At 39.9% G+C, this 24,085-nt stretch overlaps 1 protein-coding gene and 1 long non-coding RNA gene across 9 annotated transcripts in view; one reads left to right on the top strand and one right to left on the bottom strand.

The window, feature by feature from the left end:
* astn1 (astrotactin 1) overlaps positions 1 to 24,085 on the bottom strand; it is a 415,092-nt gene that overhangs the window by 310,624 nt on the left and 80,383 nt on the right. For 4 of the 8 annotated variants that reach the window (XM_071490448.1, XM_071490449.1, XM_071490451.1 and 1 more), the window contains exons 3-6: positions 11,137 to 11,387; positions 10,638 to 10,780; positions 5,807 to 5,956; positions 4,948 to 4,971 (exon numbers count right to left, since the gene is read on the bottom strand). In XM_071490448.1, the coding sequence (XP_071346549.1) occupies positions 4,948 to 4,971; positions 5,807 to 5,956; positions 10,638 to 10,780; positions 11,137 to 11,387 (568 nt within the window). The remainder of the gene's footprint in view (positions 1 to 4,947; positions 4,972 to 5,806; positions 5,957 to 10,637; positions 10,781 to 11,136; positions 11,388 to 24,085) is intronic. The other 4 variants (XM_071490450.1, XM_071490452.1, XM_071490453.1 and 1 more) reach the window with 1 other exon arrangement.
* Positions 1,774 to 11,280, top strand: LOC139628618 (uncharacterized). The gene is made up of 4 exons (XR_011692825.1): positions 1,774 to 2,123; positions 4,500 to 4,628; positions 10,673 to 10,758; positions 11,145 to 11,280. It is a non-coding gene; the product is annotated as an uncharacterized lncRNA (long non-coding RNA).

Below are 24,085 nucleotides of genomic sequence, written 5' to 3'. Positions count from 1 at the left end.
TATGTAATGTTCATTTTCCATAGGTTTCTAACAGCTTCTCAGACATAGCCCTTGTCAGAGATTTTGTGGAGTGAAATGTTACTTTTCAGCTGAATTCCCTCTGGATTACTGCAGACAGGAATCCCAAGTCACCAGCCAGTGACAGAAAGGTATGTTAATTTACTGAATCAATCAAACATTGTCCATGAACAAATAAATATGAATAATGCCCATAGTCTGAACAGTAATTTCATGTCCCTTTGCAATAACAGGTGAATGTAAACTGACTGACCATCAACGGAAAACTACACTCACTGAGTGGGGATAAAATAGGTACCAGACTACTGCACCGCTGGTTCATTTTGTGCCTTTGACTTGATATTCATTTGTTTGTATTCACAAAATACATGGTACCAGAAACTTGATCAGAATCAGAATCAGAATCAGAATCAGAATCAGTTTTATTACCATGTAATATGTAATATATACCATGTTCATCCTCCAGCACCTGGACTCCTCAGGGACCTATGCCAGGATCCTGTTTGTGGACTTCAGCTCTGCCTTCAACACCATCATCCCGGCTCTGCTGCAGGACAAGCTCTCCCAGCTGAGCGTGCCTGACTCCACCTGCAGGTGGATCACCGACTTCCTGTCTGACAGGAGGCAGCACGTGAAGCTAGGAAAGCATGTGTCTGACTCCCAGACCATCAGCACTGGATCCCCGCAAGGCTGCGTTCTTTCTCCTCTGCTCTTCTCCCTGTACACCAACACCTGCACCTCCAGCCATCAGTCTGTCAAGCTCCTGAAGTTTGCAGACGACACCACTCTCATTGGACTCATCTCTGATGGCGATGAGTCTGCCTACAGGTGGGAGACTGACTGTCTGGTGACCTGGTGCAGGCAGAACAACCTAGAGCTTCACGCTCTGAAGACAGTGGAGATGATAGTGGACTTCAGGAAAAACCCAGCCCCACCCACCCACCATCACCCTGTGTGCCACCTCAAGGACTCTGAGGCGTGCAGGGAATATTGTAGCTGACACCTCCCACCGTGGACACAAACTCTTTAAGTCACTCCCCTCTGGCAGGAGGCTGCGGTCCTTCAGGACCAAAACCTCTCGCCACAAAAACAGCTTCTTCCCGTCTGCTATTAGCCTCATCAACAAGGCTAGAGAGCCCCACTGTTGCTGATCCCCCTGATCCCCAATTGCACCAATCACCAGCACAAATTCCTTACATGTGGATACCCTAAATGCCACAGGAGATTTTCTTTTTCCTCCTCACTATTTCGGAATTCAATCGGGCCGCCAGTTGACGATCATTGCTCTATAGCTTCACTGCTCCACTGCTTCGATGTCTTCACAACAGGTTTACACAGTTTTAGTTTCTGCCTGTATGTGGGAATCAGGTGGACCATGACATGGTCAGAGTGGCCCAGTGCAGCCCGGGGGACGGCGTGATAAGCACCACTGATTGTGGTGTAACAGTGGTCCAGAGTGTTCCCCTCTCTGGTCGGGCAATTAACAAACTGTCTGTATTTGGGCAGTTCGTGGCTGAGGTTCCCTTTGTTAAAGTCACCAAGGACAATAACTACGGAGTCCGGGTTGGTCCGCTCCACACACAGTATCTGCTGTGGCCTGTGGTGGGATGTAAACACCGACCAGGATGAATGAGGTGAACTCACGGGGGGAGTAGAAGGGCCTGCAGTTTATGATGAAAGTCTCCAGGTCAGGAGAACAGTGCTGCAGGATCACTGTCACGTCTCTGCACCAGCCACTGTTTGCATAAAAGCAGATTCCTCCACCTTTCGTTTTGCCGGACAGCTCTGTGTCGCGATCCGCTCTGAAGAGCTGGAAGCCGGCCAGCTCCAGCGCAGAGTCCGGAATCGATCCACACAGCCACGTCTCCGTGAAGCACAGGACGGCAGATGAAGAAAAGTCTCTGTTCCTGTGCATCAGTAGCTGAAGTTCAGCCAGCTTGTTGGGCAGTGAACGCACCTTGGAGAGAAAGATACCTGGGAGCGGTGTGCGAAGTCCGCGCCGGCGGAGACGCGCAGGCGCACCGGCACGTTTTCCTCTCCTCCGGCGTTTCACTGCGAGAGTAACGGTCAGTGACCTCTGACCAAAATGTCCAATAATTCCACAGGTGAGTCGAGAAAGGTGGGAAAAGATCCACTGGAGTTGTTTCTCTGATGTTAATCAGCTCTTCTCTGGTAAAAGAGCTCCGGAAACCAAGGCAGAAAACTGGGTTTACAAAGAAAATAAGGCAAAAGACCAACACACCGAGGCAGCCATCCGCGGCGCCATGGCAACAGAAAACAGCCTGACAGATGACAGAGACACTACCTTAAGGGCTAGTTAGTGAACCAGTGTAGCTATATAGTTTGCTGCTTTTAAGCTAGCCAGTGCAAGAATGTCAGCATTAGTCATAACAGCTCTCTGCACTATCCAGCTAGCACCTGCTTGCTTGGTCTCTTGGACCAGGTCTCTGTTCCTCCAAAGATCAGCATTGTCAGGACAATCTGTTGTTGGTTAACGGCACATATTACAGCGTCAAAGTTCACCAAAGTTGAAAATAACACAAAAGGTTCAAACTGACTTACTTTGCCACTGCAAGCCATTTTTTTTTCCATTTTAAATAGATTTAATAGATTGAGATAGATTTAGACTGAGTTTAATTTGACACTGACATTTCAGTGGTGACATTTCAGTGGTGACTCACCAATATTCGCAAGCCTTCACACCGGAAAGAGTAATGCATTAATAAAAGTGGGTATGCTGCTACAGGTAAGAAGTGGAAATACAGTCCAGAATGTCCAGCTTGAATAATATATCCATGGGTTTCAAGACTTAATAATGATGAAATTCAGCAAGTCCCCTAATCTAAACAACCAAATAGCTTCCAAGATGACCCATCGGAACATCTACTGATCTGGCACCTTTACTGGTATGACTTTCATGTTTGTGAGGCCCTTTCTCAATAGATATGACTGTTAGTCATATCCATCTCAGAGAAACAGAGACTGTCATATCTGATTCATACGACTGTTTTTTTTGATCTGGCACCTCTATGGTTGGAGTTTGGTTTAGTTTAAGAAACTAAAACTACCATCATTGTTAAAAGAAACCAGTGTTGGCTGTTGGTAAAAGACAGATTCCTAGTAGAATGCTTTTTATGCCCAACCATCCACCATGACCTTCTCTTTAAAAAGTTTCGCACTGCTGTAAGAACTTCACACTAACTTTGCATTTGCGTCTCAGAGACAGCAATCACTGTGTGTGCAGCAACAAGAGGTTCTTGTCAAGAGCTATGAAGACATAGCTTGTTTCAAGTGTTGAAAATATCCTGAATGCCGTACCTTTTCTGGGGAAGACAGTCTATTATACAATGAGAAAGGATTTTACAGTATCCATGGTTGTCACAGCAGAGACTGACCAACACAGAATGTTGCTGGATGACCCTACCAGCACCCGTTTATGTCAGGACCCCAGCTGTGCCAGCACAGTTAGCTCATTAAAATGAATGAGGGCACTTTCTTTCTTTTTTGTTTTTGACACAGTGCTAATGACAGCCCTGGACCTTTTGACTCTTTTGTTACTTTTGTATAAAGCCTCACAGACGAGCTGGAAAGGAACACATCACTGTGTTGTTTGCAGAGGACTGAAACTGTGTTACAAGATTTCTGGGCACTGACGTTTTTAATATTCCAACACCCCCATTTGGAGCTGCCAACGGTGCCCAGAGCTGCTTCCTGTAAGGTGTCCGGGGCATTCACTCTTTGTTCTCACCCTCTATTATTGATAAAAGGGTTAGGTGAATGTTGCCTTTCTCCTCTCTGTTTCTCTGATTCAAGCTCTCATCACCATCCGGGAAAGCCACAGTGGCTACAGGTGCACACTGAAACAGTCAAGGTCGGAGGAAGACAGACGGAGAGAAAGAAAGTAATGAAGAAAAAGAAATGTGTTTCCTTTCTTTTAAGCCAAGAAACGAAAATGTCCCAAGAATCATGTTGGATTTCTACAAATTATTAATATAACGGGATTAAAATGAATGAATGGTGGAACAAATAAATGGGTGGTGGCTGTGATGAAGCGTACAGATGCATACACTGCTTGTGCTCCTGGGAACAGTTTTAAAATAACAATTCTTCCTGGCAGTGTGGAGAAAACCTTTGATTTGATTTGAATTGCTGTGTACTGTGTTCTCGCTCTCTTCTTCTTTTTTTTTGTTTTTTTTTGTTTTTTTTGTTTTGTTAGGAAAGAAGTTTATTTCTGAAGTTTAACACCACCGAATTGTTTTTAATTGGGCTGAAAATAAAGCACTCATGCAGCCAAGTGTGGAGGAAAGTGAATGGTCTGAGGTCAACAAAAAATTTCGAAATGACATTTTGAAAATGTCGTTGCCTTCTTTTTCTCTTGTTTATCATAATGGGATGGTGTCTCTCCATTTCATGAACACTAACCTCTCTCTCTTCATTTCCTTTGTCCCCCAATCTCCTGTGCGACTCCTATACTGTCACAGCTTGGGCAGGCAGAAGCGAAACATGAGGGGAGATGGGGGTTTGTGATGATGACAGTGGGGAGTACAAATGAATGCAACAAGAACGAAAAATACCTGAGGTGGACTGACTGATTGATGAGCAGGAATACGGTAAGAGAAGACCATAAAAAAACAACAAAGATGTAGATGTTTGAGGTTTCACATTCACACCACATTCACTCTTATTATATTTATGTGTTCGTTGTTCAAAGGGCATTCATCTCTCAGGACAATACAGATTATAACACTGGGTTGATCTTTGGTGTGCTGCGAAGATCTTTTTTTGACAGAGCTTCGTAATCTTTACTGTATTATTGATAACTTTTGTCCAATGAGTTTGAAAATGTCTTGGGGTCCTTGGGAGTTTTCCAAAGGGCAATTCATAACATTGTAAAAGATTAAACCTGTGTGGTGGCATTCAGCGACTCACCGTGACTTCTTGCAGGCTGTAGAGCTGGGAGAGATAAACATTTGGAGATAAAATATATGTGCAGCTGGACTTTGATCAATGCTGCTGTGAGATGAGCACCCAATAACTCCACTTCATGGTTCATATATATATATATATATATATATATATATATATATATATATATATATATATATATATATATATATATATATATATATATATATACATTATCACAGCAAATTGCATGTTTGAGTGTGACATGGCCTTTTAGTAGAATCAGTGAGGTTCTGAACAAAGATATAGTCTGAATTGGAGATAAGGTTGTCTATGGGGCAACGGCCATACACACACAATTAAAATTTAATTCAAATGAATTCAAATTCAAATAACCAAAAATGATAGTTTTTAGTGGCGTTCGAACCAGTTCGAACCAGGGCTGATGTCACCTGTTGCTTAGCCCCAGATAGAATAAACAGAATTTAATCTAATGGATCAGTGGTAATGTTAGCAAGACAGGGTGACTACCCCCCACTTCCTGTGGGGAATAAAGGTTTTTTTGGTTTGTTTGCTTTGTGGCCAGCAAAAACAAGTACACGACATCGACATATCATCTTGAGTTGATATGGTGAACTTGTTAGCATCAAGTGGTTACGGGGCCACATTAGCATTCATTTAGAGCTGTGTGTCTGATCACCCAGTGAAACAGGCTTTTACCTGACAGTTACAGTATTTTGGATATTATAAATAATTAAACCACAGGCCAGGCACTGCTTGTTGCTGCTGGTAGTAGGTAGACTCATGGAGTGGTGCTTTTAAAAGTGATCTATTTTCTTCTGTTGCCTGTCAAAGGGTAAATCTATGGGAGAGACTGACTCACCACGGGTGTTGCTGGAGAGGCGCTTGCGTTGGCTGGTGGAGGTGTTGTGTGGAAGCAGGGTGTTCTGCTGGTGGTTGCTGTCGATGGGACTTGTGGCGATGATGTTGTCCTTGTATTTGTTCATTAGGGCCAGCTTGGTGTTGTCACTCACTGTAGAGAAGTGGCATGTAATTACAAACAGGGAAATGAAAAAAAAAAAATAAGGAGGTGGAGAGGCACAAACTGAAAGGTTTCTCTCAAAATTGAAAGAAAAAACAGCCACTTGTGAAAAGATGTGTTGTTCTTGGCTGGATGTAGGACGTTTTAAAACCTTTAAATGTTTAATATAGCAAACATAAAGTAAAGTAATGTTAAAAAAAAACATCCACCATGTTGTTAATTATGAGAGTCAAACAGCCAAAATTAAAGAGTGAGAAAAGCTGGCATGAAATTAAAACTCATTAAGGGAATATACAGAAAGCATTTAAGTCTCAGAGGATGAAATCATTGGCTTTGGTAAATATTAAGAGCTGAAGCTCTCCAGAAACAATAAAAAAATGATGGCAATGATGAAGTTTCATTTGCGGTCCCTGAAGAATGAATCCTGCTGACTTTGTTGACACCCTGACTTTTCCCTCTAACATCACCATTAGGCTGACATTCTTGGCTTTTAGTAAAATGTCTTGTCACTTATTGGATAGACTGCTGTGGCATTTGGTTCAGATATCCATGATCCCCAGAGGATGAATCTTAATGTGTTTTTGATGATACCCTGACTTTGCCTGTGCTGCCACCATGAGTTTCACATTGATGGTCTGAGTCAGACTGGATAGATTGCCATGCAATTTGGTACACACATCCATGTTCCTCAGGATGAATTGTAATCACTTTGGTAATTATACATGGTGATTGTAATCAGTCTCAGCTGTACTATGTGTTCGATGCTAATTAGCAGTGTTAGCATGCTAACAAAGTAAACTACTTTTTTAGAATTCAGCAATCCTACAATTCTGTTGTTGATTTTGGCAAACAAACTATCCAACTATAGATTTTTGCCTGTGAACAGTCACCTCTTTACAATATAAACAGACAACTCCAGCTCAATCTGCTGTAAATGGCAGCTCTAACCTCTCAATCAACTCTGAGCCAACTGTGAACTCTTGTGCACATGAACTGACGCTGAAACAACTCACAGGACTTCTCTAACTTTGTGATGTCACAACAAAGCAGTCACTGCTATGTTTTTATTTGATCACTCAGAAAAGAGTCAGCTCACTGACCTGTTGTTCCTAGAGCTCCAGAGAGAAGCCTGAGAGAGGAGATGTAAAACTACATTGAGATGATTTTTGGGTCTTAAAACCACAAATATATCTTCTGATGGATATCAACACTTCAAATAAACGCTTCAAATAAAACACTGCGGAAGTGTAAAATATGGGACCTTAAAGTCTACATTTTGCAGAGTTTTGATGCAACAAAGCAGCCATTCTACCTGTTATAGCGCATGACTACAATGTATTGAAGCAATAGAAATTAAATTGAAAAGGGATTTACCTTTTTTTTTGTACCTGTTATCGCTAAACAAAAGGTCAGAGCAGCCGAAAAATGTTTCCTGAAGTCTTTGTTATTTTCGTCCAAATTCTGGTGGCCTTTTCTAAGTCTCATCTAAAATTGTTCAGTATTCCATGCATGGCCTCCTACCTGCATTATCTATTTCTTCAGTCTGTCGCAATAACCATCCTAAATGCATAATGTACAGGATTACTCTCCTTCCATCACTTCTGGGGTGGCGTTGTTTGGTTATGGCAAGGGAGCTCACACAAAGGTGTTCTTATAAAACCCATTCTCTTGATAAATCAGAGCCCTGAATCTGCTGCTAATTGAAATTCAGAAAGTATACCTGCATCAAAACTACTCCACTTCATAGACTAATTCTCATGGGAGTGGTGATCAACTCAACTCCAACATCCCACTGAAAAGTATTGTCTCTAAAACAAATTCCTAGCAGACGTGGAAAGGTTTTGATTATTCAAAGTGTGAGGAAAAAGCCCTTCTAAAGAATACCTGCAGTTTTGATATTTACATCCAATGTAGTGTCTGCATTATGAAAATAGATGACCAAGTACCTAATTTATATTTTCTGTCCCTTCTTTAAAAAGTATTTTCTGCCTTCATGTTTGCCACTGTCACTGGGTGTACATTCATTTAAGTGATTACTTCCCTCCTATATGAGAAAATAAAACATGTTGAGGTATTTCATTAAAAATCCAATTAATTTTCTTCAGCTTCATGCTGATTCTTTCAATTATTGCATTTGTGTTTATGTAATTATACTGTTCCCTGCTTGGAAAATAATTTATCTTATATCCTCATACCCTCCCCACTACTGGCAAATGTAACCTTTTTGACATACTGTTTTATTACATATACAGACTATAACTTAGATAAGTGAGAGCTTCAGCTACACAGTCTAGTTAGTTAGTAATTTAAAATGATCAGAAAAGTTTTTATAAAAGAAAACACATATTGTATGCTTTAAGCACACTGATTAAACAAACATTATGGTTGTGATGTATTTGGCCGTATAGATGGTTACAATGAAAAAAAAAAAAACATCTTAAATCAACTTAAAGTGTTAATGCAGTAAAAGATTTCTTGGTCACTTGAGGGCAGCAGAACAGTGTTGACACAACCACGACATGTTATCATATAAAGTGGATGTTGTGAACTTGGTAGCAAACTTATTAGTCTGTATTAAGCAGATGCTTGGTGCATGTCCATCCACCTGTTTTTATTTGGCTTGGTCCAATAATTTGATATGGAACTGACAAAACTGAAAAAAACAAAAACATACTTTATATGTTTGGGCTGTAACTAGATATGTAATTTTGGATATTGTTGCAGCCTATTTTTTTATTAGCATACATTCATTGTCAATATGCGCATTAAAAAACCTGATTAGAGAAAGTGATGGTCCTAATAGAACCAAGGATCTTCAACTTTCCTGAAAATGTCTTTGGTTTGCAAACACTTAAACAAAGAAGCTGTGAAAAGATCTGAATTCTTCTTCTAAAATGGCCTGGGAAAATAATTTGCACATATCAGAAGCAAAGTATTGTCTTCTATTAGTATGACAGTTGTCTTCAATCTTCTAACCAGTGAGTCGGTCTATTTAAACACATACAAGTGCGCATAGTGGTGTTTGGTATCATTGTGTGCACCACACTGACCTTGGGCAAGAGAAAGAAAGGAGTTCTCCGAGGAGATAATGAAGAAAACAGGTGAAGGCTGTTCTTCACCGCTGCTAATATTATTACAATATTATCAGGGATAGTTTGAATGGTAGAAGACGACATCCAAGATAAATGTACAACAGTATCCAGGCGGCCCGTATTTCACTGCCTGACTGAAAGTGGGCTCAAATGGGCTACTTTTGAAAGAGAAACGTAAAAACAGATTGGAGTTTGGAAACTATACTGCTTCAGGGAGAATGTCCTTTGGACAGATGAAACTAAAGTGGAGCTTTTTTGGTCACATCAGCTCGATGTTCACAGAGGAAGAAATGAAGCTTCCAAAGAAAAGAACATCATCCCCACTGTGAAACATGGAGGAGGCTCAGTTATGTCATGGGGTTGCTTTGCTGTGTCTGACACAAGGTGCCTTAAATCTGTGCAGCGCACCATGAAATCTGAAGATTATCAAGACATTCTGGAGAGAAATGTACCACCCAGTGTCAGAGAGATGAGTGGTGATGCACATTGCACACTATTTGCTCCTGTTAATGCCAATCAATATCGTGAAGTCCCTCCCTAGCCTCCTGTTTTTACTGGAGACATGTGAATATGCAGAATCTAATAGCTCTCTGACGTCTGTTTCATGGGGACTTTGACATGAAGAACATTGATTAAAGACTTTAGAGGTTTAATGTAAAACATTTCATCATCAATGTGTCAATACTACAGTGGACAAAAAGTCTCAAAGATGTAACCACTATGAAAATGTCCAGTGAGTGTTGGAAATAACAAAACCCATCTTTAGCTTTTTAGCATTAAAGCTGCAATCATTGATTGATTTCACAACCATCTGATCAACAATAATTCATATCAGAGATTGCTTTGGAGACAGAGCAACATGAGCAGTCATTTGAAGCTGTGTTTGTGGCCACCTGATGAAGTATGAAGGTCTGGTCTGCAATGACTTCACAGAAGAATATCTGGCTTTCATTGCTAAATCTCTTCTTAACTTTGTCTGCTGTTTTGTCTGGAAGAGCAGGTGTTATAATGTGGATCTATCTGAGCTATTTTTGACTGAATACAGCTGCCTGCTGCTCCTGCTGCTGCTGGAAAATAGGTTATAAAGAAGTGAGACTTAACAATACAGTAACGTTCTATATAACTAAATGCTTAACAAGGTGAAAAAAAAAAAAAATCCACATAACGAAAGTAATTCTGTGCATGCTCTCACTGCAGGTGACCCCTTTCACATTACATCTACACCAATGAGCCAAAACATTGCAGCCACTCACAGATGAAGCAAATTATCATCTTGTAACAACAGTGCATTTCAAGGTCTGGAACTGTCAATTAGAGCTTCTGTGAGAAAGTCGCACAAAATTTTAATGATGGTTATGGGAGGAATGTGTCACAACAGTGAATGCATCACACCCTGCTGCGCGTGGGGCTGTGCAGCCGGTGAGAGTGCTCGATCTGGTCATAAGGCTTTGGCTCATCAGGGTTGTCTATTTCATTTAGTGTTCATTTAAAAAATACTGTGTAGCGAAGCTTTCATTTTTTCATGTCCATTTTACACTATGTCTTTTCTGACCTTGCTGTTTGTGCATCTGTCAACTTACCAGGTGTGAGGTCCATATTATTCTTGTCATTACAGCCCTGGAGGGAGTCCAGGGTACGGGTGACTTGGCTGGCAAACTCCTCGCCACCATTCATACATTCCCGCTGCAGATGGTGACGTAGGTCAGTAATGTCATACTCGTATCTGGGGATGAAGTAGGTATCAATTAGCGTCATGTTATCCTGACTTATGTAAATTAGAATAAATAACACAAGAGGCTAATGTGCTTGATGGAGCAGTAAGGATTTTAGAGTGTGACAGATTGTACTGACGAGGTAAGGAGTTTTATAATATTAAGCCGCAAGTCATTGCACCATTAACTGTACTAAACTAATATTTTCAAACAATTCTAACCAGTGTACAATTTAGACTGACAAAAACAATGTTTTTTCATTTCCATATATGATCTAGTTGCTTTCAGCTACTTCCTGTGGTAATTCTTTGGGGTTTAACTATTTCAGTTTACATCCTTCCACCTTCCACCCAAACCCTGTTTGTACCCATCCAGAATCGGAGTCTCCCGGATGCTTAGGGTGCCGCTGGAGTTCGGCCCCTGACCTCGGGAGTTCCTCAGGCTCTCCCGGGCCTGGCCTCCCATCAGCACTGAGGGGATGTAGTGGATCTCATTAGCCGCCTCGGCGCTGGCGCTCTTCTGGGGCTGAGGGATGCGGCGGCGTTTACACCAGCGCCTGCGGGTGTAGAGGATCAGGACCAGGCACAGGATGGACAGAAGAAGGGCGATCATCCCGCCCTGAGGGGAGGAGGGTGGCATTTGGAGCAGAGACAGAAAAAAGGCAGAAAAAAAGCAAAGAGAGAGAGAGAGAAAGAGAGAGAGAGAGAGTCAAAGGCGAGAACAGAGTCAGAGACTCTTGCCAAGTAGAATACAGATCAAAGTCACAGTCATGATGCAAACAGTACAATCTGAAAAACACTGCCAATGCTATTTAGTGAATAACACACACAGTGTTTTTAAATGACAGTAGCTCTCATGCTACTGTGCAACTGTTTCACCTTCAAACAAAGGACAGGAAAGTCCGAACATGGCTGTTGACTGATTGCTGGCAATTTAAGGCTATGTGGACCGTGTGCATAGGTCAACAGCTATAACCCACTACTTATATTCAGGGATTTTTTCTCTTTAAAATGACTGTATGCCCATTTCAAGTATGAGATTAATGCTAAACTGACTGAAGCAGCAGCTCCCAACTTTTTCAACAAATTATTTGACTGTTTGGGAAATACTTGTATTTCCATTCTTGCAGAGTTATGAGTACATTAACACCACACTCATGTCTGTATGATAACTACTGGACATAGTTAGTCAGCAGACACTTAGCTTACCATAGCATCTTGACTGGAAACTGGGGGGAAATGGCCATTTCTCATCTAACCAAGCAGTAAAAAAAACAGGTTGTGGTTTTATAGACCGTTATGTGCTGAACCATTGCATGGCCAAGTGCAGCAACTTCCCGGACTCCACTGGTTTTCTGGCAATCTCACAGTGATGACCGGACTTGATGCATGCAGAGATCAAAGACAGTCCACTGACATTTTACATTTCTTTGATTTGTTTTCCACGTATTTCAGAGATGACAAAGTGCAGATAAGATGCAGGAATGGCTGATTGCAAATTCAGATGATGACAGTCAAACCCTGTCCATAAAAACCTATATGCTAAGTAGCTTTCATTGTATACAGTAAGATTTTATTTCTTTTGGCAGGTCAGTTTCATTCATCTCTAATGCAGGCTATCAGCATTTCTGTGAACTCTACTCACAGTAACCACTGGTTGCATTTTGTTCCCCCATCTGATGTCACCACATTTCCAGATAACAGAAACTTGGTGAATACAGTGTTGTTATTACTGATAGCAATGATAAACAAAACTAAGACCCAAGTAGCAATAAGCTGGAATGATCAATTACAAAGTTTCCGCCCAGTGATATCCCCCTCAGAGCCATGTGATCAATGTGGGTCGATCGTGCGTCAAAAAAGGAAAAAAGCTGTTACTAGAAATAGAGAAGATGGAAGTTTATTGTGACTTTAAATATCAGCTCAGAGATGTACTCCAGGAAGCGCTGATACCAGATGACTGGGGCATTTCACATGACCACTTTCATTTTACTCATTTTGTGCCTGATTTTAATGACTTATGAGGCCATTTCTGGGGTTGAGGGATGCAGCAGCATCTACATCCTGCGGGTGTAGAGGACTGGGCGTGGGCACAAGATGGACAGATGAAGGGCGCTGAGTGTGTCCTTAGGACAGGTTAGCAGGGGGACAGAGACAGAATCCGACAGGAAGTGGAGAGGAAGAGTAGAGAGCGAAAGGGAGAGAGAGTCAAAGACAGAGCAGAAAAGCCATGAGCAGAGTCTGGCCAAGGAGGAGGATACGGATCACAGTCGAGTCAAGTCAAAAGCACACAGCCTGTAGAAACTCAAGAGAGAGAGGGTTGTCAGTTTGAATATAAGACCATATTTCCCCATGAAAGAAAGCAGTGAGTGCAGATTTCTGGGCAGTTTGATTCTACTCTACTCTACTTTATCTAATTCCATTATATGCATTTGTAAGGTTACAGAAAGGAACAATTTAGAGAAAGTGAAAGGAAGGATGAGATAAAACACAGGCTTGATTATAATTTGGACTTGAAGACATAATGTTGCCTGTACAGTATGTGCAATTTACCACACCCCTGTCTCTTATCTGATGCTACCCAGCTGAGGGCGGAAATCAAAATCGGATACTTTGTACAATTTGGAAAATGTCAAAAAGAGTTATGAAAATGTCAAGGTGACAGCACAAAGAGAGAGAGAGACGGCAGCAATTTGCCAACGGAGATGGATTTTTTAAAAAAAGAGTGAATCCATCTCAGTCAGACAGTTACAAGACCGTTTAAAACTAGAACAAAAAGAACTGGGTCTCCCTCCAGCCAGATGCATACAGATGTTTCTGTCTTCACTGGCTGTACAACACTTAACCTGACACAGAGTGGTCCAAAATGTCACTCCTGTTTTCCTTTTTAAAGTCATTAAAAAGTATTCTTAAAACAAAATCATCTATCTCATGATATTTGACAATATCGTAAGTCATATCATAATAGTCAAAACAAACAATATGGTGAAAAGGATGAAGTGAAAACTGATTAAGAAGGAATGAAAGAAATGAATTAGAATTAAATTGCACCATTTCAGCCAAACAAGCAGAGTTACAGAAAGATAAGCAAAAATGATGAAATGAAAAATGGATTTTAATCAGTAATTAAGATTTAAAAGATCCCTTTTCAAATATATTAGGAGTTCCCAGGCTGAATAAAAATGTGGGTTTCAGACGCTCTTATTAATTTAAGTTCTATTTGCATAAGTTGTTTGCTTAATCTGCATAGTCAAGGACATTAACAAATGACACCATGATATGGGCCACTTATGCAGGAAATCTTCATGCACGGTGGTCAGAGAGGAGACCACAGTCATTTGGTTTGTAATGATTACATTTTCAGCACTTTGAAAGTCGCTGATGAAGTCTCCTAATCACACTCACATAAAACAATGACTTTATGCTAAATATCACACAGGATGTTACCCACCAAAAAGGACACTATCACATACAGTATTCTAATGAAAGCTGGGTGTATGGGGTGTACATATACATGGCCTTCAATCATCTTGCATGATGCAACAAAATGAGTTGATGAGGACCAAAACACAGTTACCACAAGAGCAAACACCTTAAATTGTGACAAGAATACACTTCTTTTATTTTACTTTATCAAGTAAATCAAGTAAATTAAATGTACTACTGTGACTTTATTTTACAATGCAGTGTAAGTGTTAAATGCATCTTTAGCTCTGTCTCTACCCTTTTTTGGCCTCTTTGTGTTAAAGGCCCAGAAGGTAACATCATATTCACTCTAGAGGCCCCTCCTGTCCAGACATATAAAACCCAACTGTCTGATGTCAATTTCATTCCCTATGACCCTCCCAAACGATGGAAATCCTGGTATTACTATCTGTGGTTGTCATCTAAAATTCATGGAACGGTTGTTCTGTGTTTTGAGTTGTAATCTGAAGAGAGACTCAAAGTGTGCAACCAACAGCAGATGATGGTGGTTTGAGTGAAACAGAATACCACCTGTGCAGACATCTGTATTGATTAAAAGTGAGACAGGCGACTGAAAAATGTGTCTGAAACACATCCGGTGTAGAAGGATAAAGGGAAAGGTAGAAGGACACTGGATAAACGATCTGTCAGAACTGTGAGGGGGGTGGGAGAGTTAATTGCAGTAATGGAGGTGGAGTAAGAAAGTGCATATTGTCGATGTGAATACAATTTAAAGGTCCCATAGTCTATGAAGTGAGATTTCCATGTGTTTTTGATTATACAGCAGGGGTTCAATATTGATACTGTGAAAGTATCAAAATGCACAGAGAAACACACAGCCTGATTTCAAAAACTGTGCCTAAAAATGCCATCAGGACTTCTGTGACTTTGTGATGTCACAACTATACAGTTGCTGCCATCAGCTATGCCCCCACCAGGACTCATCATCCAATCCAATCTTGCAGGATTTGGTTTCTCTGAGTGTTTGCCTGAAATACAGTATGTTACAATTTTATTCAATCACTTAGAAAACAGTCAGCCAATCAGCATGCAAGCTGTTGTTACTTGAGCTCCAGAGAGAGGCTCAAGAGAGGAAATGTAAAACTACATTGAGGTGGTTTTTGGTACTTAAAACCACAAATATATCTTCTTATGGATATTAACATTTCAAATAAAATACTGGAAAAGTGTAACATATGGGACATTTAAATGTGTAAATGAGTAAACTGCTCTTTAATGTTCCTGCTATTCACACATGTGCTTGTCCCATTGTTTTGATAAATTAACGTGTCTCTTTTTGATACATAATTCTTGTATTGTTGGAAAAGAGGTTTAGTTCAGCTGTTGTTCTAATCCCCATGGTGAAATAAAGTGTAGTGTTAAGGAATTTTCTAATTTGACAACTGATGATATAAAAATATAACCATCAAAGCGTAGATGTAATGTTAAGCACCGCCACTGTTTCATTCATCACTGAGTAAACTACAATAAGATGTCAAATGTCAAGTACTTCAAATGGTTCTCAATCAAATCTACCTCAGTGACAAATGAAATTCAAACCCATCAACATGCATTAGCGCCCATGCATACAGGGGCTAATACAGACGATATGGAAAAAAACAGTCTAATGCCAGGCATTACTTGGAATCAAAGTGAGGACTAAGTGGACTGTGTCCTCTTATACAGCCAATAAAACCAAACCACATATCAAAGCATGCCAGCGCTCGAGGCCCATAATCCACTTACTAACGGATGAGGATGATGTTATAATGGCTCCAGTGCTCCTTATGACTTACACTCCTGTCATGTAAGTTCTGAATGGAAGAGAGAAGACATGGCCTTTCTCAGCCTGACAGAGCAGGCATGGTATTAGCACTGAGCTATCAATCTGTCACTTAGTCTTTGGATACGAGGCATTAAGACGCAGGGAGGCAGAAAGATCTAGACTATCTGACAGCTACAAGATAGCAAAAGGAAGTTTCTTGCTTTGAATATAATACAATGTTACCATAGCCAAAGGGCCACTGATTGAATCTGATATCAAGATACAATATTAATGAAAGAAAGGAAATGAAGGAAATTGACAATATTCATCCTCTGAATCCTCGAGTGCACCGGGTATTATGCTAACTCTCGAATCCAGGGTTAATGTCAAAGTAAAATATGTCACACCTTGAATGAAAAGAAATGGAATGGAATAAAAGTGGAGTCTTACTAGAAATCGACTGGGCTGATTTTGACATTGAACAAATGTGAAAGTTACAACCCTGTTTCACACACATCACACAAGGGTTTCTCCACTTAAAATGGTTTCATTCACTTCTTTTTTTTTCAGCTATATGTTGAAATAATTGTGTCCAATATTCGCATCATGTTCTCATCATGTGTTTTTGTTTAAGCTCATTTTCCTCTGTGTCCAGTTCAGCTAAACCATTTGTGTACATGTGTAATACTTTATGTAATTATACAAAATATGATTTGCCTTTGTGCAATATCACATAATATTCTGCAACACTAAATACAATGCCATCTGTAATGTAATGGCATCCACATGCGATGTTCATGAATTTTCTAATTACGCCTCCCTAACTTCAATAATGTTTAATGATTGTCTCTTTCATATTAAATTTGACTTTGCGTTAATCTTGCATATATTGTATGCCTACATCCTATGCATATGCTCTATATTTATCTGGTGTCTGCATATGCATGTCTACATTTTCCTTTTCTGAATCTCAACTGGCACAAATATTTAACTGTTCAAGCAACTATAGTTCTCCAAAGTTTCATCTGCCCAAATCCAAAAGTCATTTTTACGCTTGTTCAGATGTGACTAATTCATTTGGCAGCGGTGATCCAGAGGTGGCAATTCATCATGTCTCTACAAGTACTCTGAAAATTAGACATATACAGTAGAACGGGAGGAAAATAATAGCTCAGGTGTTCTGCATAAAACGGTAAGATAATCAATTGCTATTAGTTGGGGGAATGAGATCATTATTGAGTCCTCAGGTCCAGATAAGATAGAGTGGCTTGTCCTGAGGAACAGAATGTCACGCAAATGCATAATGCATAATCACACTTTAAATAAATTTTGATGCGCATGAAAACACATTTTGGCAACTTTTACCATCTCTTTATAGTCAAGTCTCAATTTCAAAGGAAAAAGCACATGTGACTTTTATTTTCTTTTATAGGAGCACTATCCAGCGCTCAGACTTACTAATTATGCTATTGAAAATGTAATTGCAGTATAACATATGAGCAAGGTCATTGCTTTTAATCCCTGAATTTATAGACTGAATACAAGTGGCAGCAGAAAGATGTCCACGTATTTTTCAGTAGTGTGAGTGGCCATGAAGCAAACATATTACCAGGCAGGGATTGCAGCAGCTTGGACATGGAAAAAAGTGCTGCTTTTTTTTTTTCCTGTCCTTTCTTCAGTCAGGGTTGTCCGTATAGGAAATTAAATTGGGGCTAAAAGTCCATGGTTCATTTTCTTTCAGCATAAAGCCGGTGTGATGTCCTCTACATTTGCAAAGGGACAATAAAGCAGCAGAGCAGCATGTAATATTTCAGCCTCTGTGCAACACTTATTTATTAAAAGCGTTATAAGACACTGGCCCTCTCACTAACATCCCAACACAGAGCGGAAATTATTTGATGCTGACATCTCTTCCAGTCCCACTGACTTTTCCTGTGTGCTCACTGAGACACAGCATGAGACGCAGACACAAGAGTGGAAACACACAGAAAAATGGCATTGTACATCACAGACTTCGTAGTTGGGTAATTTGGCGCTGTGACTTCCTAGTTATTGGACACTGCTCTGAACCGTCAAAGAACTGTTGTTATCTTACAGTACACACTCTGTGCTCTGTTAGTGTAGACAGTACAGTGGTGAACTTTATTTAGCTCGGCTAACAGGACAGCCTGTGAAAGAAAAGGAAATAAGAAAAATTAAAAGTCTATACACCATCTCCAAAAAAGGTTAAAAGTATAACATTAAAACATTTAAAGCTGCAGTAACTGGCTGCCTGGGGGCTGCAAACAAGTCAGAAGCACAACATACAAATCATTATCATTATGTTGTGGAGGCTTGTTAGCAAACTAGCAGCAGACATGGAGCAGAATTGGCGTTCACTTCCTGGCCTCCTGACATTGACCCAGGTTTTATATTCACTCTCCTTTGAGCTCTGGTGTAGATGAACTCCGGAGCTGGTGTTATGCCCATTGAAAGCTTTCACTAACTCTTGACAGCTGGTCCTGCACAGGCCCAGTTTTCTAAAGCTATCAAACCCAAACCATTAAGATAAGTCCTGTGACCTGACCCATACCAACGTTAATTAAACACAGAGGCTACACAGTCACTCAGACTGTATTTCCACAGGGCTTGCAATGAGGGCTGAGGTTATCTGCCACTTTGTGTAATGTACTGACCCTTTCTGTTGTGCAGAACAGTCACTCAGTCAGCTCCCACTTGTTGTTGACGTAAGTAACACAAGGATTACATATTTCATGGTAATCATCTGTCCACACATCCAAAGAGACTCCCCATTGCTCTCAGTCAGCTGCATTCTCATTCCTTAAATGATGATGAATTGAGAGGTGAGAGGTTGTGTCTTAGACATTCACAATAAAAAGATAGCGATGGCTAATTATGTTTGATAAAAAATTGGAGCATATCTTTGGAGTCATATTTACGGCAACCTGATACATGTAAATCCAATATTCAGTCTTCTTTTAGCTCTGTTTTGGTCTCTGCTCACCGATATCAGGATCTGTAGCTGCTAAATGCTCCACTATGGTCACCTGCCAGTCACTAATTTTATCTGTCTGCTGTTTGGTGCTGAGCAGGTATGGTTTATCAGAGCTCTTTCTCAGAAAACAGCTGCTGCTTCCAGAAACAAGGATGAGCTGCAACTAAAAGAGGCTAATATGCTTATTAGATCCGGAGGGGGGTTGCAGGAACTGAGTTTAGTGATTCTCTGAGGGTTTGGTATAACAAGCAAGCCTGGTTTCAGACCTCTGAACTGCTGGCCATGCCAGCTGTTCAATGATTCAAATGGATCTGGTATTTTGCCAGCTGAATGCTAATGCTAAGAAAGAGTTGTAAAATCATTGCTTTGCAGGTGCATTTAAAATTGCTGAATTATATAGCTACCTAGCTCGCTGGCTACATCTTTGTATATTTTGTCATCACCATCCACTGTGATGTGTATCAGACTTTGTGGCAAGAGCTTGCTCCTGTTTTGTTTTTTTGTTTTTTTAGGTTTTATTCATGACGTTTATACTTTTACTCTATGTGTTGTATGTTTCCAACACAAGAATAATGCTAAATGAATAATTCATTTGGTACACTGCAAAATTTTACATTGATGTCTAAATTTTCTATCAACAAATGCTAATTCTGGACCCACCCACTAAAATCTCCATCTAGTTTTTCAGAAATGCCGTCTTTGAGCCACATGAAGAACCACAAACCACCACTTTGTTTGTTTTTCTGTTTGTACAATGCATTTCTTCTGTTTGTTTCATACATTGTTTTTGCTCTTTTATGTTATATTAAATTTTTCAAAATTTCAAAAATGGTGAAAAACATGAGATCAACACGGAAATACAAGTTGTAAGTTGATTTGTGGATGTAACAATACTTAAAATTATGTATTTTATCATCATAAAAAACCTGGCCCTAGGAACCACTAACACAGCTTCAGTGTCATTCAAAAATTTCAAACTATTAATTGTAATTTGATCTATTGTTAATCTAAAATAAAAAATTTAAAAAAAGATGAGCGCAGCTTAGTGTAAGAAAACGTGTTTTTTTCCTTCTGAAACAGCAATTTTCATTTTGATGTTTTGTTTCTGTGGAAAAACCAACAGCTCTCTGGTGTCTGCATCAGAGATTCTGCAGCACAACAAACAGGCCAGGCATTTGGGCTGTGTGCCTTCCTTACCGCCCATAGGGAAGCTATGGATTGGTTTGTCTCGCTCGGCAAGCTTTTCAAAAACATGCCATGCTGTGATGGTAAGCAGAGCAGCTCTGGAAGCTGGGATTCAGCCCAGGCTACTGCTTTACAAGTGGTCAGGGAAGCATCGATTTAAGATTTATGTGATCAATGTTACCAACACAGGTTTTAGGAGGGTCGTCACATGCATGTCAAAATACCACAAGCAGAGATGTGTCACAGTGACAATCCTCCTCCTATAAACTGATGCTTTACATTGGTGTGAGTGTGAACCCCTGTCTCTCTTAGTAATTATTCTATTATAGGCTCAATGTTTTTCAGACATTACTGAAAAATGTGACATTAGTAATTGTGAAATTAATTATGGTATATCATAGAATGACTGTCAGAAACTAATGAAATAAAATACATTTTCACACACACACACACACACACACATACACACACACACACACACACACACAAAAGATTATTGATCATTTTCAGTCTTCCAGGAGGTGAATTAACATGTTTTGTGGTAACAGGTGATGTGAAAATATTCACTTATATTGACATCTCAAAGGATTCTAATGAAATATTTTAAATTTTGTCTCCAGTTATACATGATATAGAAAAAAAATTAACAAGAACATTTTAACAAAGTAAAAGGATTTTGTTTTTCTATCGTATAATTTTTGTACTAGAAGAGAAGGCTTTGAAATGTTCTCACATAGGGAGATAAAATAGACAGAATATGTATATGTGAAAAATTAAATTAAAGAAAAATGTTCAGGTCAATCTGGTCAATTTTACTTAGGGTGGTGGGGCTGCACCATGGAGACTTTTCTGGCTGGAGGAATGCAAACTTGCCATAGTTGTGTATATTGCCATACGCCCACAAGCGATCAAAAGATCCTTGTGAAACCTTTCAAATTATACTGCTTCATCAGCACAAGTATTACTTTAAACGGGTTTCCTCAGGATTGAGCATGTTTATCCACAAACACAGAAGCACACAGACATATATGAACTGTTAAATAAAATGAAAAGGAGTCCCTGTATTTGCTTTTCGAATCCACACACTTTCAAAGATTTGTAATGCCCAAAGGAAGCATGTCATAACACAAAACCTGTTGGTTCCCATCATGTTGGAGGATTTTTTCCTTTATATCCAACTTCCCTTTCTTCCTCCATCTGTCACCAAAGCTTTAGTTGCATTTGTGCTAGAGGAGCAACACCATCCTCCTGTTCTTTGGTGCTGTGAGGCATGTGAAAATGTTTAATTAAGACATATTCCATATTCCCACAATAGAATTTACAATGTAGTCCTGAAATAGGAATAAACTGCAATCTTCCAAAATAAATAATTTTAGTTATTCAGTTGACCATTATTTTATATATTTTCTGTGCATTTATTTGTCAACATGAACATATAATGCAGTTTCAAATCCTTTTCCACACCACAAGAAAAATTCAAACCTTTCCGGATCTTTATAATGATAACTTCATGAATTTATAACGTACAGCTTTTTATGTACATACATAAAACATACTTTAACCAACATGATTCAATTCTCACCTTATTTTATATACACTGTGTAACTGTCCTATGTTATGTCAACTGTCTGTCTATCATGTTTTATGTTTTCTAAGTCACCATGTCTGCTATATCATGTTTTGTATGTCAAGTTATTTCACCTATAAAGTGTTAAAAAAAAAAAGAAAAATAGACACTTTGGATTATTCCAAGTTAATTTAACCCCCGTGAATTGCTTCTTTTTTAATGGGTTTCAGACACTCAATAGTACAATTTAATCTTGTTGGTTAACAAGCGTTGGCTATTAGTTAGAAAAAAAAAAATCTAAATCCCTATTATAAACATATTAGTTATTATCCCACCACTACTACCACCACCACAACCCTCCTCCTGGACACCACAGCCACTCACAGCTCTGTCAGATTGTTGCTCCAGTGTTCCTCTATCTCTCCCCATCTAATGCGACATGTTTCAGCTGTTTAATGTCTAGCCATAACATCAGTTATTAATAATTCACAGAGCTGTAGTTACATGTCTAACTTTAGTTTTAGCGTCTGTTCCAGCTGGTGAGGGCTCGCATTTCACATGTGTGACTTTAGCTCGACAAAGGGTGCCGCAGAAGCAACAAGGGCAGTAGAGAGTGACAGAATAGGGGACGTGTTGTTTGTAGACAAGGCACAAATTTACCCTGTGCACAATCATAAACTACAAGCTTACAAATATTAGAGGTAGTATTTCTACCACCATACTTTTTTTTCTACTACTAATCTCAGTTCCACACACAGTCTTTAACACTGCAGGGGAGGGGCTGAAATGAGGAGTGGTGAAAGTTATGCTGCCGTGTAGTTCCGGGGGGGAAATGACCCGGTGTACATCATAGATTTTTTTTACAGATTTCTTTTTAGGTCACATGGAAAGAATTACTGGGCTTTGTCTGGAAAAGGAAAACAACTTTTTGTGTTTCAATGAACACTAGAAAATAGGACCAGGATCGATAGACATTGTAAGAAACTGACAAAATATTTAATTTACTAACCTCCCAAAAACGTGGATTTATTGCTAAATTACTCTTCGGACTTACAATATGTCTGTCTTATTTCAGCCAGCACATAGCAGACTACAGCAAAGCAGCCACCCGGAAGTAACTGCTACCTTTAACGTCAGACACCATACGGCTCTGACAGACTCCACTGCTCCTCACCTTTTGGGTAGAGTGGGCACAGTGAGGGGCTATTTTCACACTACTGATCCACAGAAAATGTGTGTACCTTGAGGGCTTCCAGACAGCTGAGCTAAAACCAGATCTGGCCCAAATTCTGCACCATCCAGCAAAACGGTCACCCTATCTCTTCTCTTGTTAAGGCTTTAATACACACTTTAGAGTATGGGTTTTACCATAATGCTTGCACAAATTAAAAAGTTACTTCATGGCCTCTTAGGAAAAAACAATAAAGAAACAATACAGCTAAAAGATCCACAAGGGAAAAAAAAAAACATCAAATCTAACCCCTGGGTTTGAAAACCATATTAGTCTTTTATATAATGTAATTTGCTCAGTTTGGTGTGGAGGTCTCCTTACTGTATGTGATGATTGGATTGATCCATTGAAGCCCTGTGGCAAAACTGCAGCTGATTAAAATTTGGAAATTAAAAAGGGAGAATTGTGTGCAGCAATGATACACTGGAGCTTAAGACTCTCAACAAATAAACCAATCATACCACTTTGAATAGTTGATGCTCGATTAAATACAGAGTGTTTTTATTTGCCTTCCTTTGGCTGTGTTGGGATTTACTCTGTCTCCTCCTGTGGTGTTCAAGCTGAAGTTTAGGACGTGTGTTTGAACTGCCAGTGTCTCACCTGGTGCTGGTACAGACATACACAAGGTTAGTCATCTATAATGGATGACCAGCCGCAGCCATTGGAGGACACTACGGCTACCTTGTTGGATGTGAGGGCACAGGGAGAAGCTTTGAACCCTGCATGTGGAAGCCTCCAACTTTAGAACAGTGCACATCAAAAATACTGGGGCACAGCGACTGACAATTACTCTCTCCTCTGTATGAACGAGGATATTATCTTTCACTATTTTGAAAAACTCAAAGCGAGCAGAAAATCTATGGTTTTGGCCAAAATTACAGATCGGCTGGTCTAACAGACAAAAATCACTTTTCTGGCCTCAGACCCAAGGTTTGGTGCAGTTCACTGAACCTGATTCCCCTTTAGGATCAGGCCCATAATAAGTCTTGGCTTGTCTTCAAGCCTAAAAATGCTGGAGTCCCAACTCATCCATTAGGCATAAACAGTCTCGTGGTGGGCACAGTGGCCAGGCAATGAACTGTGGCAGATTAGATGTTCTGCTTCCTGGC

This window comes from Trachinotus anak, unplaced genomic scaffold (genome assembly GCF_046630095.1).
Source record: "Trachinotus anak isolate AG129_WGS33_773 ecotype Australia unplaced genomic scaffold, CSIRO_AGI_Tana_v1 ptg000012l, whole genome shotgun sequence".
Taxonomy (NCBI): Eukaryota; Metazoa; Chordata; class Actinopteri; order Carangiformes; family Carangidae; genus Trachinotus; species Trachinotus anak.
Note: the sequence above shows the minus strand (reverse complement) of the source record. Positions and strands in the feature narration are given on the sequence as shown.